Source organism: Buceros rhinoceros, unplaced genomic scaffold (genome assembly GCF_000710305.1).
Source record: "Buceros rhinoceros silvestris isolate BGI_N320 unplaced genomic scaffold, ASM71030v1 scaffold1874, whole genome shotgun sequence".
Taxonomy (NCBI): domain Eukaryota; kingdom Metazoa; phylum Chordata; class Aves; order Bucerotiformes; family Bucerotidae; genus Buceros; species Buceros rhinoceros.
In genome coordinates this window covers 39658-56264 of record NW_010407446.1, presented here as the reverse complement: position 1 = coordinate 56264, position 16607 = coordinate 39658, and the positions used below count along the sequence as shown (strand labels likewise).

The window sequence follows — 16607 nt, the reverse complement described above, 5'->3', positions numbered from 1 at the left end:
AGAGCTCACAGTACAAGAAACAATCTGAAACAAACAGGAACGATAGCTAGAGGACATGACAACAGCACTTTTCAGAACATTATACACTTTACGGTGGGATAATTAAGCTTGCCAGCAGGATTTTGAAACCTTCATTCTGATTGCTGATGAGATCCCAACAAGAACTGCTTTATCCCAAGATGTCTGAGCAAATTTACAGTCATAGTAAATAAGAATATTGGAAAGTCTTCTGCTTGTTTAGCAAGGAAATCAAAACCTCCTTTGCATCTGGAGAAGGTAGCACATAAAACACTTGCATCTATAGATGCTAGAGGCAGATCTTTACTTTGCATATACAACAGAGAGCACTGGGGGAACAGCTGGGATACAAATACAGCCATTTGTTTTGATAAGAGCACACAATATCTTGGCACTGTTTCAACAGCTGCCTGTCCTGATGCACAGATTAGGCTTGAAACAAAACACACTGTGTCCAAAAGAACAGGAACAACAAACAAAGAGCATATTTCAGTTGGTCTATGTCTGATCAGGTCAACTCACCTTTGCTGTTTTGTGCTTCCTGGAGCAACTCCATGACATCTCTTTCTGCCTGCTTCAACCTCTCTTCAAAGGCTTGATCAGTTACAGTTTCTTCTCCCACGCCCAGATTTGCTATAAGATTTTCCAGCTCCTGCAACCTCTCTCGTTGCTCTGCCACCTATGCGAGAGGGACAGAGCACAGCTACGACACAGAGCATCTTGAACCTCTGTTTTCAGCAAGCACCAGCCAGCCACAGGCATACAAACAGGCACGTGCTGCTCTCTCCATCAGTACCAACAGTGGTGTTTGTGGTCTCACCTTATCTTTCACTAATCGGTAACAGGCTGGACACTCCTGGCAGCCTGGCCACGAGCGGTTGTAGAAGTAGTTCTCTTCGCACTGGTCACAGCGGCTCCCCACGAAGCCCTCCCTGCACTCGCAGCGACCGTTCTCCTGGCACTGCAGGGAGTGCGAGCCCTCAGGATCACAGTCACAGGCTGCAGGGAGTCAAACCTCAGTCAGAAATACCTCAGAGGTGGAAATACCCTAAAACCCGCAGGGCAAGAACAAACGCTCAATACCCTGAAATATATTCACAGTGTTGCTATTGCCCCTCTCAAAGTTTTATAATTTTCTGCCCCATTTCATTGTAACCAACTGCTGTTCATTTTTCTGCTCTTTGCAGGCAAGGGTATCGAAGAAGAAAGTTTGGATCATCCTGGTTTCAATCCTGTTTACAAGATCTCTCGCTTCTCAAGACCCAATCTGTATATTCAGGCCATTGGCAGAGGAGCTGTGCAGAGACTTAATGTTAGGAAACAGGACTGCTGCAGGACAAGATTCAGAGAATGTCAGACTATACGCCGAAGAGATGTGGGTATTAAGTTGGAATTCTTCCTACACCCAATTAAAAGAAAAAGGGAACAAGCTAGAGATCGATTTCACACCACGCATGGTATGGACACAGAAGTGCCAACTTCTGATGTGATGAGGTGAGAAAGTACCTTCCCAGAGACAGGAGGAAAGCAAAGGCAAAGCTGGCTGTGCAACAGCCTTCCCGCCCGCCTCACTCCAGCCTCTCAGACTTACGTTTGCAGCCTTCGGAGCCAAAGCCGAAGTGGTTGGCCTCACACCTGTCGCAACGCTGGCCAGCCACACCAGGCTGGCACTCGCACTGTCCGGTTCGGATGTCGCACTGGCCGCTGGTGGAGCCCAGCGCGTGGCAATTGCACCTGGGGAAGGCAGCCACAGGTCAGGCAGGGACACAGAAGGGAGGCACGGGCGAAGTGCCCCTCTGAAGAAACCCTAACGAGTACAGTGCCGTGTTTCCATTTGCCAAAGGTCACTTTTCTTGCTGTGCAGATGCAGAGGGGAGGTGCTGAGCCTTTGAACAGTGCAAGGTCACTTGGTGAGAGCCCTAAAAAAGGAACCCACAAGGCCCTGCTACCAACAATCATGCAGCCACACAGCATCTTCTACTTAAAACCCCGATTTAGAGCTATTTATAAGGCTAATTTTAAGTTGGGCTTTTTGTACAGCCTTCATAGCTACTCCTTGACTGCTGCTCTTCCCCACTCACAGCAGCGTCGGGGCACACATCTTGTGACAAACATCACATTCCTGCACTACGTAAGCACAGACCTCCCCCAAACCAGGCTCTTTGCCCCAACCCAAGGTGAACGTCACCTCTCACAGCCACGTCCGCTCTGGAGGTTGAAGAAGCCTGGCTCACAGGCACTGCAGTCCCTTCCGGTGACATGAGACAGGCACTCGCATTGCCCAGTCACTTGATTGCAATTCGTCTGATGATTCACAGTGCCATAGGGATTGCAGTGACAAGCTGCAAAAATAGAAGGGATGGAGAAATATGCAGGAAGTTAGCAGTCCGTTGTGGTGTTGGTACTCTGCTAGCCAGTCCCCAAACAGGCCTGGATCCAAAACAGGCGGCGGCCCAGCCCTAGCGCTGCACAATGCTTTTGCTTTGATAGCAGTAAGTGCCCACAAACACAAGCATTTTAGTAAGCAACAGCCACCAAACCAGGGTAAAGCCATGCATCGCCGCTGACAGGCACAAACAAGCCTGATGTTACATCCTAAGAACGCATCAGGGAATGGTAGCCCGTGGGGACAAAGGCACTGTTTAATGCAGGAGGAACTGGCTCTCACCTCGGCACTTGTCGGCAGGATTAGGGGCCAGGGGGTTCCCGAAGAAGCCGTCTTTGCAGCGGTCGCAGTAGAAGCCGGCTGTGTTGTAGATGCACTTGAGGCACTCGCCCGTCTGGCGGTCGCAGTTCCCCACCGCGTTGGGATCAATGTTGTCGTTGCAGTGGCAAAGGCGGCAAGGCCTCACAGCACCGTTTTTGCCCAGCGGGTCTCCAAAATAGGCGTCATCGCACAGCTCACACCTCTTGCCTGGGATGTGACAGAAACACGTGTGCTACAGCAGAAAGCCCTTTGCTGCCGACTCGCCCAGACCCCCTTTGCAGCCCCTTCTGCAAAGTGAACTCTCCAGCTTCCTCCCCTTTCATCATTCTGTTGGGGTCAGAAACGTGCGTGAAACCACACATGAATCCCTCCCTCTTTCTAAATTTAAGCTGCTTTTTCACTGGAACTTTGCATTATGAGTTATTTCAGCTTCTTCTTTCCCTCCTATCCCTTTAAACCAAACCTGTTTGCTATAACCTGTTTGTTATAGTTTGTTGTTAATTTAAGAGTCTAAGCAGGTAGAGCTCTGTGGGGCATCACTGCTCCAGGATGCCCCACTGCCAGCAAGATCTGCCAAACCTCCACAGGCTGCCACTGAAGCATCCAACTCAGCAGCTCCCTACACTCGCTGCAGGTTTGATCTTCCTAGCCAGCTACAAGCTCCACTGGGAAGGCAGTTCTGGCACATGGAAACCCTCTTTTCCCAAGAAGGCAGCAGAAGACAGGAGGAACTCCCGCGCCATCGTGTACCTACCAGTAAAGGTGAGCTTGTACTGACACCTGAGCTGAAGGGAACCTGGATCACTGGACTCCGCTTTCATTCCTGAAGTGATGGCGCCCATGGGGGCCTCCCCACAAGCTGCCTCTGTGCTTAGTCAGAGGCTTTTCTAAGCATTTCAAGCATTTACAGGTATTCTGTACTTTGGACTCTGCTATGCCAAGCACTAAATCAGCAGGGAGGTGCTGAGGCTGCCAGCCATCTCAAGGCTTCCTTGCTGTTTGCAGACAGAACAAAAGGCTCTGCTTAACGACTCGGGTACATGTTCAGACTTCACGGTTTATCACTAAGAAAAAAAGATCTGTACCTGTTTGTGTATTTCTCTTTAAAACCTCTGAGCATAAATTTGGTCTTGTATTTTTTGGGCAGTGTTGGTGAGTCACTGCAGCTTTCCTGCTTTTCCTAGGGAGGGCACTGGCCCTCCCCTGCAGGCGTCCCACAGCGCCTCTCTGGCTGGCAAACCATGTCTTCTAACATTATTTCAGTCTGACCTGCCTTCCTGGCTCTTTATTTTCTACCCAACACTGTGCAAATAACAGAGCTCTATTAAAAGGTAGCCCAGCTCACCTACCTAGCACAGAAACGTTCAGACTTTGCACAGAATAAGCCTTTGTTTCAAGATACAGGCACAAAGAACACGTCCAGCCCTGAGCCTCGCATAGGACAGAAAACAGGGCTGAGGAAGGGAGAAGGATTTGAACCAGAAGACAGAGCAGCTCCCAGTGCTGCCCACTGTGGGTCAGTGCCCCAGAACTGACAGAGGACACATTTCCACAGGCACATAGGGTGCAGAAAGAAAAAGGACATTTCGTGTAGGAACGCACCTGTCGTGCCAGCCTGGCAGCTGGTGCATACCACCTCCCTCGTGCGGGGAACGATGGCACAGCTCGAGCTGCCCGGGCACGGGCAGGGCTGGCAGTCTGAGGCTGTGCCCACTGTCGCATCTCCGTAATACCCATCACTGCACTTTTCACAGTGAGCCCCCGCCGTGTTATCCCTGCAATTGCATATACCTGGAAAAGAGAGGGATGTGGGTATTGCTTCATGGTCCAACCCAGAAAGAAGAACCATCCTCTTGCTGTGCCCTGTCTTATCAGCTCCTCTTACCTGTCTCAGGCTCACACATCTCGCTGTGCCTGTTGCAAGCACAAGGCACGCAGGGGCTGTAGGGCCCGAGGCTCACTGTCTCTCGCCGGTACCCAGAGGAGCAGCGCTCACAGAACTGCCCCTCGTATCCCACTGGACAGGAGCAGCTCTCCACCCAGGGCACGGGCACGCCAGGTCCAGGACGAGCGCTTGTGATGATAACATCATCCAGGTGGCCAGCACCTAGAAAGCACCAAGAGGGGAAACACTTCATAACCACAAAGGCTCTCACCACTGCTTCACCAAACACACCTCTGAATGGTATGATACAGATGCTCACAGTTGGTAAGGCGAAGCAAGAAGCAAAATCCTCCAGGGAGGCTGAGACAGATGAGAAAAGATGCAATATAGCTCACGAAGGGCATGCACAGGGCAGGGATGATGAGAATAACTATACAGGGGAGGATGCTGAGAATAGCACACGAGCAAGTACTGTCAGTTAAAACAACTCACATTTGGCATGCACGTGGTTTCTGTTCCCAAAACAAATACCAAACCCAATTCCTGTCTTTCTAGGGAAGACACACCATCTTTCTGGTAGTTCCAATGCACTGTCTCTAACACAACGTCTGCAAACCGTGCCTTGGGGCAAGCTCTTCAGCTTTTCCTTTCAAGCCATTTCTTCATCTGGCACTTGAGTGCTGCCCCCTCTCCTCCTTGCAACACACCACACCCAGATACTACATAGCTGGTTTTTAACTTACAGCGGCGTGTTTGTACCACTGCAGCAGCTCCAGGGCACTGGAGCAGAGCCTCAGCTCCCACATAGTAGTGGCAGCTACAGCGCTCAGGGGATGGCTTGCTCCACACCTTTCCATCCTCCATTTCACAACCCCACATTCCTCTTTACGAGCCATGTTTACTGAAGACTCTTGCGGCTTTCCCACCTTCCCCAAATGTGAATTTATTCCTTGCACCTTTCAAAAATCCTTCTTCACACAACAATACCCAAGGACCTGGATGTTTTTTCTCCCATTTCACACCTCATTTTTATACGTCCTTATCACAAGGGATGTGAGTGAAAGTTCAGCACAGGTAGTGCTTTTGAGACCTCGTCCATCCCATTTGTCATGCCAAGGCAAGACCAGGAGAGAAGGGGGAGGTAACCATTCTCAGTGCAGCAGAAACTGAGACCAAATGTTGTAAACTCCCTACATTTCTCCTACCATGTCCTTCCAGACTCTTTGCTTCGTATTTCTACCAATTTGGAAGACATTGGCTATGCAACACAGCAAAACCCGCATGTCTACAGGCAAAGAATCAGCAGATGATGGGTGCTCAGCTTCCAGGCTCTCAAAGGCAGCACCCTTCTTCCCCGCATCCTCTTCAGGAGACCTGGGAGAAGCTGTTACACTGGAAGGCCAGGTGAAAAGCAATCGGCACAGGCTTTGTGAAATAATCTGTCACAGCTATTTGTGACCGGGCCCTACAATAAAGCAACACACAGGACTAGATGAATGAGTCTGCCCCTCTTTTCTGCGATGTTCCGCTCAGTGACTTACTTCTCTCACTGTACGTCCCTCGGATCTTGATGGAAGTCAAGTTGTGGAGAAGTTTCTGGAACTCAAATGCTGTAAGAGTAGGCCTCCAGGGGTAATCTGTAGCCTCGTGGAGCCTACGGAGAAGAGCCACACACTATGAGCAAAGCTTCCAGATGCTAACAGCTGTGCCCTTTTAAAACACCCTTTCCAAAAGCGCTATGCTATTGCAACATAATTCACACGTGTTTACGCAACATCGCTGGACAGCGAGTTTCAAATTGACCTGATAAGACTGCTCTGTCGAGCTAAAATTAATGCTGTGTGTTTTGTCAAGAGCTCAGAGGCTGGGAGCACCACAGGCCTGCTGCCAGCTGCTCCTGCTGCCCCTGGAGAGTCCCTCACCTGAAGGTGTAGGTCAGCGCATTCTCATTGGGGTAAGGATTGCCCTGGGCAATGAGTGGCACCGACACTCTCAGCCCAGCTCCTTCCAGCACCACGTCCTCTGCAGAGAGGCGTATGTCCCGTCTGTCCACGCGGAAGGAGAAAGTCAGGTTTTGCCCGTAACTCAAAATCTGGTTGCCCAAGAACTTGCCTGAAGGGGAAAACGACCTTACAGTTAGGAGACAGAAAAGAAAGGGTACAAGCAGCACAGAAAGCCTCACTTCTTGAATGACTTACGTGGGGCCACAAAATACATGGGAAAGTAGCTGTCAGAGATAACAGAGATATCCTGGGTCTCCCCGCTCCACTGGAGTGAGACTTCTGAGCCATCACGCTGCTCAGCACGCCACTCATCCTCTCCTGAAAAATCAAATGTGCAAGAATTAACATCCTTGGAAAACGCAGCTCTGCATGTACTCCTCATGTCACAGCACACAAGTCTGTATGGTGGCACTAATAGATTTCAGAAAGTAAGTGTCCAGAACAGAGATAGGCAAACATCACCTTTCCAGTTCAAGCCCCTAACTCAAGCACTAACTTGAACCCTCTGAACTTCGAACCCTATGACAATCACTTTTTCGAAACCTTCTTTTCTAAAGAGCTTATGCAGGGATGGGAAAACCTGCAGTCCCCTACGACTTGATGAGAGTTTCAGCCTTTGTACAAACTGTTCTCCAGTGGAATTTTAATTAAAAAGTTGTTCTTTTCAGACTACACAGCATGAAAACATGCATACACAGGAAACTGACTGTATGAAGAAAGATTTCCCTGAGCTTACAGGCCAATCACAAACACAACTGAGTTTCACTCAGAGCCATGTAAACCCCAGATCTAAAGTGATTATAATCCGCTCAATCAGAAACTCCTGATCTGGTTCTAAAACTGAGGAAATGCCTCCTTGCCAGCACTTCTCTCAAGCTATAAAAGGTTTTTATTTGCAATTCCCGCTTGCACAGTGTACATTAGCACTGGGTGCCCACGGCCAGAGCTGTGAATTCATTCCTCTCTAGCTGAACAAATGAGCTGCAGACATGGAAGATCCCAGTAAATTCAGAAGTAACTCAGGACTTCCAAAAGAGGGATCCTGCAGCTGCCTGCCCAAGGTTTGCAGTCTCGCGCAGAGAGGAAGGAGCAGGTTTTTTAATTGGTTCTGACTTGAGTCTACAGCCCAGCCTGAGATACAAAGGAAGGATCAATTTTACCAAACTGGAAGCTGGAGGTGATGCTGTAGATGCTGTAGCCCATGGCGCTGGTGCAGACTGATGAATGTCCAAAACAGAAGCAGGGGGTACAGCCCCTTGGATTGGAGGAATCCAGATGGAAAAATCCAGGTTTGCATCTGAAGACATGAAGGAAAGAAAAGTCATTGCCCTGACGCTGACCCCAGGCCATCACTCAAATGTTTCTCATTCTTGAAACAAAGCCACAGGAAAAGAACCTCACCTCTCGCAGTGGAAACCTTCAACATTGTCCTTGCACGTACACCGTCCTGTCTCAACATTGCACTCCCCTGTGCTGCCAGCCAGATTGCAAGAACAGGGCCTGGAAGATTCAGGGGAGAGGATAACTCATTAAGAGCCACACAAAGAAAGCTTTAAAAAGGTGCTTTGTTTTGCTTTTAGAGAGCAGCAGTCCCCCCTTACCTGCACCCAGCTTCGGAGAGGGAGTGGAAACCTGGCTGGCACCGGTCGCACTTGTCGCCCATCACGCCAGGTTTGCAGCTGCACTGGCCGTAGTTGTCGCACTGGGTGCTGAGGGAGCCTGCACAGAGAGCAGGGACAGGGACCTCAGCACACCCACCCGGCACTGTCAGCTGGCAGTTTTTTCAACATTACAAAAAGAGGCAAGAAATATGGGAAAAGAAAGCGGGAAGCATAGCTTGAGGCCAACGAGTGACAGCTTACCTAAAGGCTGCTGCTAGTCCCCAGGTTTTTTCTCCCCTAGCAGCTCCAGAGACCAATCGTTATCCAGTCTCCAAATTATTCACCTCTTAAGTATTCCTACCAACCAACCTTTTTATATATAAACTTCAAATTGCATTATCATCCGTATTGCTGTCTCACTCTCAATGTTAACCTTTGCACGCCTCTAATTCCATCCCTGTTTTACCCTGCAGTGCCCAGCTTCCGAGATTTTTTTCCCTGAATCCTTTCTGTTCTCCCTAATCACTGTTTCCCCTTTGCCAGAGAATATCCTGGACTCTCCCTTTCACATTCCAATTTTCTCCCTTGCTTCCCAAGTTGGATTTAAAGACCAAATCACCTCCTTGGAGTGAGGTTGCACATGCCACCATCAACCCTAACAAACTCCTAAGCAAAATTCTCATTTTTGGAAGGACACTTTCCTCAGTACTTGAACAAAAAGCAGGAGCGGGTTTCTTTAATCCGTGGTGGACAAAATGCTTTCTCCCAAGCACCAGCGTAGCTAACAGCCTGGGAGTTATCAGCACTGTAAGAGTTAACTACTAGGAGAAAAGTATTTTAATATACACAAATAGTTGTTTCTTTCCACTTCAATCCCCACCAGAAGATTACAGCAAAGTGAAGAGTTGTAAGACGATTAAGCTGGACAGAAGAACACACAAAACCTTTACCATATACAGCCAAAGTTGAAATCCCCTTTGCTGTCTCACTTAAGATCATGCAGAAAAAAACAATACTTGGAAAAAATAGCAATTTAAACCTATCCAGTGGCTTTAAATACACCGTGGATGCCAGTGTGCCACAGGATACAAGCTGATGGCCAAGTTATAGAGCCCTTCAAAATATGCCCTTAAAGACCCCTTAAAGTCACCTCCCTGCTTCTTCTTGACCATCTCAGCTGACACCAGCCCTCACCCCTCTTAAAATAAGGTCTGACATGGGGACTAGGAAAGCAGACAGAGGAAGAAAGAGGCCTTTCTTGGTCAAAAGTTTCAGTTAGAGAGGAGACATACCCTGGCAAACCTCTTGCTGGCTGCTTTTAGGGCATGCTGCAAGCAGTGACTTATTCCAGCTACTCTATTTTGGAACCTCACATCATACCTTACTGTCCTCTACCCTTTTGTCTCCTCCTCCCTTCCATGTTTGCTGTGGCTGGTGTAGTTATGGGATTACTCCATACAGGTCAAGTGGTTCCCTTGACAACAAAAGGTTTGTTCTCCCCCCAGAATTTCTTCCATTTTTTTTTTTTTAACTACATATTTTGAGCTTTTTTTTTCCCCCCCCCTCACCCCCAGGCCCTTTTATGTTTAAGGTTTCACTAGTTTGTATTTACAGTGCTTAGACACTCAGCAGGAGAAACTGATGCAGCTAAAGTTTGCTGCAATTCTTCAGTATGAACAACTTCCAGAAATATCTGCTCACATCATCTTGTTTATTAAGAATTTAAATGAGCTCTTTAGTACTGGGAGTGTCAGGGTAACACATACACAGTGGAAAAAAACAAAACAAAAACAAAACACAAAACCCCAAAATAAAAACTCTTTCAGGATGCATTTGAAGAAGTAAATGCTGCAGAGGTGAACCATCTGCCACCCCAACCCAATTAGATCCAAGGATAATCTGAATGAAAATACAAGCCAATAAAACATTTCCTACATCAGGAAAAAAAATAAAAAAAGGAAAATCTAAAAATCCCTCTTTTTACCCTGTAGTTTGCAATTAGCTTTTGTGGATGCAAGGTCGCAAGCAGAAACATTTGCTGCTGCTGCTGCTTACCGACTGGGTTGCAGCTGCAGGGCAGGCACCCTTCCTCGCTGTCCAGGCGATAGAAGCTGTCCCTGCACCTTTCGCAGTGGGCGCCGTCAGTGTTATCTGAGCAGCCCGTGCAGTGGCCCCCGTGGCCCGTCGCGCGGTACAGCTCAGGATCGAAGTAGCACTCCTGCGACCTCCCGTTGCAGTCACAAGCTGCAAAGACAAAGGTGCCGTCAGTGAAGAGCACGTGCAGCCATCCTACCCCAACAGTCACAAACCCACTACACAAAGCTTGGTATTAAGTCGTAGCGGAGCTGGAGCAGGAGCTTTTAACCATGCCAAGACCAATGCACAGAGCCCCTAAGGTGTTTGTGAGTCAATGAGAAGAAGGGAGAAACATGTTTTTTGCAGTGGTTGAACATGAGGAGGAGGCAGCAAAGCTGTTAACAAGAAAACCAGCTCCTCGAGACTACTCTCTCCTACGTTCAGGAGAAACCCGGCATCTTCTAACCTACTCTCTTCCACTCTGGGCTGCGATTTGCAGCTGAAATGCCGCCCTCCCACACGACAACAGCGATCTCCATCAAGCAAACGGGCATGAGGAGATAACAGCGAGGCTGACTCCCTGCTGCAAGAGTTTCTCCCCAGATTACTAATAACCTCTGTCTAGGGAGCAGGAGACACGGGTTTCACCGGCCTGTCAGGGAAGCCACAGGTCTTGACCAGACAGCTGGGACCGATCAACACACACAGAGGTCAGACAGGAAGAAAGCTTTTCTGTCTGAAAAAGCTTCCCCATGAAGTAAACTACCAGGAGCTGTGGTCAGTGACACAAAACCAAGTGAAATAAACTGGTGTTTGGTTTCAGAGATGTGCATCTGCAGTCCAGAACTGTTGCAACAGCCTCAAAATTGGATGAAATAGTCTACGAGTAACTAAAACCCAATAACCCAAATACAAGAGGAAGTCAGCGGATGCTAAATGAGGGGCTTTCTGAAGGTCAGTGATTCTCCAGCCACTAAATACAGGGTTTTTTTTTTCCTATGGGTTCCATAAAGTACCAGCCTGTACATTTTTGCGGCATATCTCCTTCCTAGAAGTCGCTCCCATCCTTCTCCAGAAACAATGCCCCTTTCTAGGGATCTACCAGAAAGCTCCTGCAGGAGAGGAGAGGAATGACCAGGAATGACTGTGAAATTTCTGCTGAAGAACACCAGAACTGAACTTAACACTGGCTAACTGCAACTGAGACAACTTAAAACCATGCAGGCTGCCAACACAGGGACCCAACCCTTGAGAGATTTTTGCCCTCAGGTGTGGTCGTACGTACACAAGCATTCATTGGCGCTCTCTGCTGTTGCTCTCCTCCACGGACGGTCATTGAAGAAAGGAAGACACTTTTCACAGTCAACCCCGAAGGTGTTGTGTTTGCAGTTGCAGACCAGCTTCCCAAGCTCATTCTTCACACACTCGCTCGCATGCCCATTACATTTGCATCTGGTTAATGAGACACAAGGAACAGGTATTTAAACTCCAGGGACCCAGGTCACTCACTGAGCAACACCAGAAACAAAGCCCAGACCTGAAAATTTGAGATGAGGCAAATTCAAAGGCAGACGGTCACAACAAAATTGAGAACACAACTGTGTTGTTCAGCCTGGAGAAGAGGAGGCTCCAGGGAGACCTTATTGAGGTTTTTCACTATCTAAAGGAGTTTACAAGAAAGAAGGAGAGAGACTTTTTAGCAGGGCCTGTAGTGACAGGACAAAGGGCAATGATTTTAAACTGAAAGAGGGTAGATTTAGATAAGCTTTTACGAACAAATTCTTCACTGAGACGGTGGTGAGACACTGGCACAGGTTGCCCAGAGAGGTTATGGACACCTCATGCCTGGAAGTGTTCAAGGCCAGGTCAGACAGGGCTCTGAGCAACCTGCTCTAGTGAAAGATGTCCCTACACATGTTTGGGGGCTGGATGATTTATGAAGCTTCCTTCCAAACCAAACCATTTTATGGAAGCAAAAAGATGTAGGATGCTCAAGGTAGGCATTTAGAAACTCAAGAACATTAACTAGCTTCTTCACAGCCTGTCATTAAAACGGAGTACACTGAGTAGCACAAGCAAAGACTTTGATTGCTTTAGGTTAGTGTATTCTCCACAGCTGCGCTCTCAGTAGAGTCCAGGAAAAAGCATGGCTGTTTTTTTCAGTACCAGTAAAAAATTCAACAGCACAAAGCTGGCTAATACAGAAGCCTAGGGACCTCCACAGACTGCTGGTGCAGCCAAAGCAGATCCCCGCGTTGTCAAATTCCAGACTCGGGGCTGCTCTCTGCCAATAGTCCAAACCACTGCGCGCATCTCAGCCCTGTTTATGAGAACATTTCACCGTCAACAACTTAAGATGTAAGCGTTGTGCAACAGGCTTTGGCAAAAGGAACGGACCAGTACTGCCAAAGGTTCCAAAGGGAACCCCAGTACTGCACAATGCTTCAGATCCTCATAGATACCTCCCCAAATATATGTGAAGCAAAGGCATTGACATTTTCTCCTTACTGCTATTCTACAGATGTAGGCAGAGAACAAGTAATAACACATTAAAAAACACACAAAGGGCAGGGTAGAAAAAAAAAAATCTAGTTTTTTCATTTATTTTAGATTTTTGTCACTCTTCACCCTCTCAAATCATTTAACATTTGATCTAATCAAGGAAAAAAATATTCAATTTCTGTCTGCCCTGAAATTATAGACACAAGAGATTTTACACAGTATTTGTGAGCTTCATAAGATTTGTTCTACCGCATCTTTGGTTTAGGACAGTTAATAAAGACCGGAGCCTAATCGTACCATTTGAGTATACTCAAAATCTTTAAAGCACTCTAGTAATCCTGACCAAATGCTTTAAATAAGTACAGAGATTTAGTTGTCTACTCACCTACCACCCACAGCAAAATCAGAAATTGCATAGTAATAAGACTTAAGAACTTTCGGATCATTGAAGACTTCATCTCCAAACGTGTTCAGACGATTGAGGGTCACTCTAATATCTGTAGCTGTCACCCATTCCTAGAGCAGACAAAAATCCCATCAGATTAAACATTTTATCAAATATCCCCCTCAAGCATGTAACAAGTGCTGTGTCCTTAGCAGTTGGATTCACAAAGTCATTCATCAACCAGCAAGTTCCTTCCTCATTACTTTCCCCTTTGCACCTCGAAGCTCACAGGGCCCTGCCCAAGAGGCCCTAATACTGCATCCCCTTGGTTTGGACTGTCTTCCAGACTCTGCTCGTCCCTGCGTACCCTTTTCCGGTGCCTCTTTGCATCTGCACTGCTCTCAGCTGGGAAGCAGTGGGTAATCTCTCCAGTGAAAACTGCAGGGCAGGCAATCATGTGAGTTGGTTAATTGTACCCATCTCTCCGAGTGAAGTTTTCCTCCAAAGCTATAGAGCACGAAGGGGAAAAGCTTTAGGGTACACTTGTCTGCAGACATACACCACCAGGAGAAAAGACACAGACATATGAATGAGGCTGGGGGAGGCCAAGGAAGGAAAGCAGGCAGATCTCACTCACAAGAGCTTTCCATAATAATTACACAGCGCCTCCACCACAGCACCCTAACCTTCTCCAGCAATGGCCGGCAAGTGTAGCCTGTCCCGAAATTTCACACCACCTTCAGCCACAGACTGTCCTTAGTCTCTTCTTGGTTTTATTACAGCTTTTGCAATGCCATTTACTGTCAAACACCATCAAAAGAGAACATGAGAAGAACATCCCTGTATGTACAAACTGCACCGCAGCGGCCTCACTACTTAGCCAGTACAATGAGAAGATTTACTGAATTACAAACACTGGCACAAACACATGGAAATGCTGAGCACAAAAATACATGTTAACTTCAGTTCCAAAAAGCAACACCAGAGGTTTCTATGTATTTTAAGAAACTGGCACTCAGGTCTCTATTCCTCATAGAGGAGTTTATCAGAAAATTAATTATATGCCGTATCGCTGACTTGAAATCTCTCCATGCACCTTAACAACTAGACCCCGTTTCCTGCAAGGGCTACCTCAACAAGGTGGCCAAACTGGTTCTTTCCCATTTCAGGAGTTCTTCTCCCTTTCCCATTAATTGTTATTTTTGTTTGCAGAAATAAGCCCCATCAGGCTCTGCTCTCCTGCCCACTGGCTGGGCTTCTGCTGCGTGCTCACATCTCAGTCTGCTCCTGCTGCTCTAAGAGATAAGGAAAGAAACGGCAATCACAGCTCCAAAAGGAAGGAGATGAGCCCTGATGGGGTGAACCCCACAGCTTTAGCACCTTGTTGCAGTATAAGCTGGAGAAATCATCAAGGAGAAGACAGAAAGTGGCAAGCAAATTGAATAAACTAGTGCTCCCAGTATGCTCCCAACAACTGCCCAATCAGTGTTGTGAATGCTAACAACAAAAAATCCCTGATCGAGCCCCCTCACTTGTAAAACAGAACAAAAACTGTGGAAAAAGTCAAGCTCCCCCAACCCAGGGTTGGGGTTAGGGTTTCCAGTAACCTTTTACTTGTTTAGAAGAATCTGCCCCTTTATCTGAAACAAGCAAAATGCCCACAGCTGCTTTCTAAGCAGGCAGAGACTTGCATCCATCCTCCAAAGACTTCCACGATGCCTAATGATAAACCATCTAACGCCACCAATTTTGCTTTGTACCATATACTAACAGCAGAGTCAAGAGCTCAACCCTTCCTTCAAAAGTGTCTCTTTGGATTCTCCATTCCAACTTACCTGTGCAAGGGCCTTTCAGTACGAGTAAGGGCTGCAGGGCAGCCCACAGCTGGCACAAAGCCACCACCCGTGATGGAACAGCAAGACAACTCGGACCACCCAACTGACTTAGTCCAGCTCACGTACCTGTAGCACAGGGCTGTTGTCAAAGTTATAGGCACTGGGGCGGCCCTCCAGAGTTGAGAAGGCCACGTTGCCCCCAGTGAGGGGGGAGATGTCACTGAACTCATCTGTGCAGAGCGCCTGCTGCTCATCCTCCCCAGTCCGAATAAAGCCCCGGTTGACTTTGTGATACGTGCTCTCACAGGAGCCACTGTAATACTGGTAGGGCACCCACGGGCCATCTTCCCTGGTGCGTTTGTAGATTGCAAAGCTCTCCGGCCGACTGGTGTGAAACTTCAGACGCACATATGTGATGTCAAAGGCCTTTCCTGCAAGTGAGAGAAGACAGACATGAGAAAGACTCAAACAACTCAAACCAGAAAGAATGGAAAGAGCTGCACGGCATTTCTCTCTTTGGAAGAAACATCTCCTCTAGTACTAGCCAGCAGGACTAGCAGTTCCAGTGGCACCAGAAGCATCTCTTCCAGTCCTAGGTTCTGTTTCTCCCAGCAAAGGTGAAGGAACTGAAGGCAGAAGTCAAAGACAGGCTAAGTAAACAAACAAACAAACCTACAGACTTCTGTGCAACCAAACACACACCTCACAAACTACAACTCTCTTCTGCAGACATCCCCAACAGTGTCTTTACCCCAAGAGATGACAGATTACATCAGACCCATGAATAGTTCGTGTGTATCTGAGGCCAGGCCCAAGATCACCATGACATTTGATACTATTCCTTCCAAATACACATATGGGAGACACAGTGTTAACCAGAGCAGAAAGAGCCATGCTGTAAGAGCCTGGTTTGTTTCTCTGCTTCCTCCCTAAACAGACAATACCCCAGACTCACTCTACTACTCACAAAGCTATTCCTCCAGCACTGCACTACTGAGGACACCCCCTTCTACTCACTCCCTCAGACAGACAAAACAAGATTTAAGTTTCCCAGACCACACAATTAAAGTCACCGAGACGCTGTTCAGATCAACATGCGATGTGATTTAGTGATACACCAGCCATATTCTCCCCTCTTCCAGGAAGAGAAATCTACAACCAACTCTCTGCCCTCTATTCATCTCCTAACAGGTTTGTGGCAATCAGCAGATCATCCTCCTTCACAGGTTCTTCTCCAGTCACTTGAACATCAACCTCTGTGCACATAAACCAACCACCTAGGGGATTCACATCGCTGAGAAAACCCATCAGGGGAAGGTACTGTAGCACACTTCAGCCACCTTCTTCCACCATCCCCCATGGCTGAGGAGCACGTGCCTAGGAGAAGGCATACAGCTGTGTGCCAGCTGTTCTTGCTCCACCTGGGCAAGCAAACTCTGTACAATCAGGACACCCTGGAACATAGGGGGAACTTGCTAAAATGTGAGGTTTGTCTGAACAAAGCTTCAGACATTTAGCCCCTGCTATGCTCTTTTACACTCTCACCACCTCCAAGAAAAACATTACTCTAAGTAGAGGCTGTAGCCATCACTGGT

At 47.7% G+C, this 16607-nt stretch overlaps 1 protein-coding gene across 1 annotated transcript; it reads right to left on the bottom strand.

Moving 5' to 3' along the window:
- Positions 1 to 495: 495 nt before the first annotated feature.
- LAMC1 (laminin, gamma 1 (formerly LAMB2)) lies at positions 496 to 15443 on the bottom strand (the record flags this gene model as incomplete). The annotated part of the gene is given in 17 exon segments (XM_010134453.1): positions 496 to 697; positions 839 to 1017; positions 1610 to 1752; positions 2207 to 2360; positions 2687 to 2932; positions 4328 to 4516; positions 4611 to 4832; positions 6152 to 6264; positions 6533 to 6722; positions 6809 to 6931; positions 7774 to 7910; positions 8015 to 8113; positions 8215 to 8332; positions 10270 to 10458; positions 11576 to 11742; positions 13178 to 13308; positions 15139 to 15443. Coding segments are annotated over 17 exon segments (2907 nt in total), but the record flags the coding sequence as incomplete, so codon positions are not given.
- Between the last annotated feature and the right edge of the window lie 1164 nt (positions 15444 to 16607).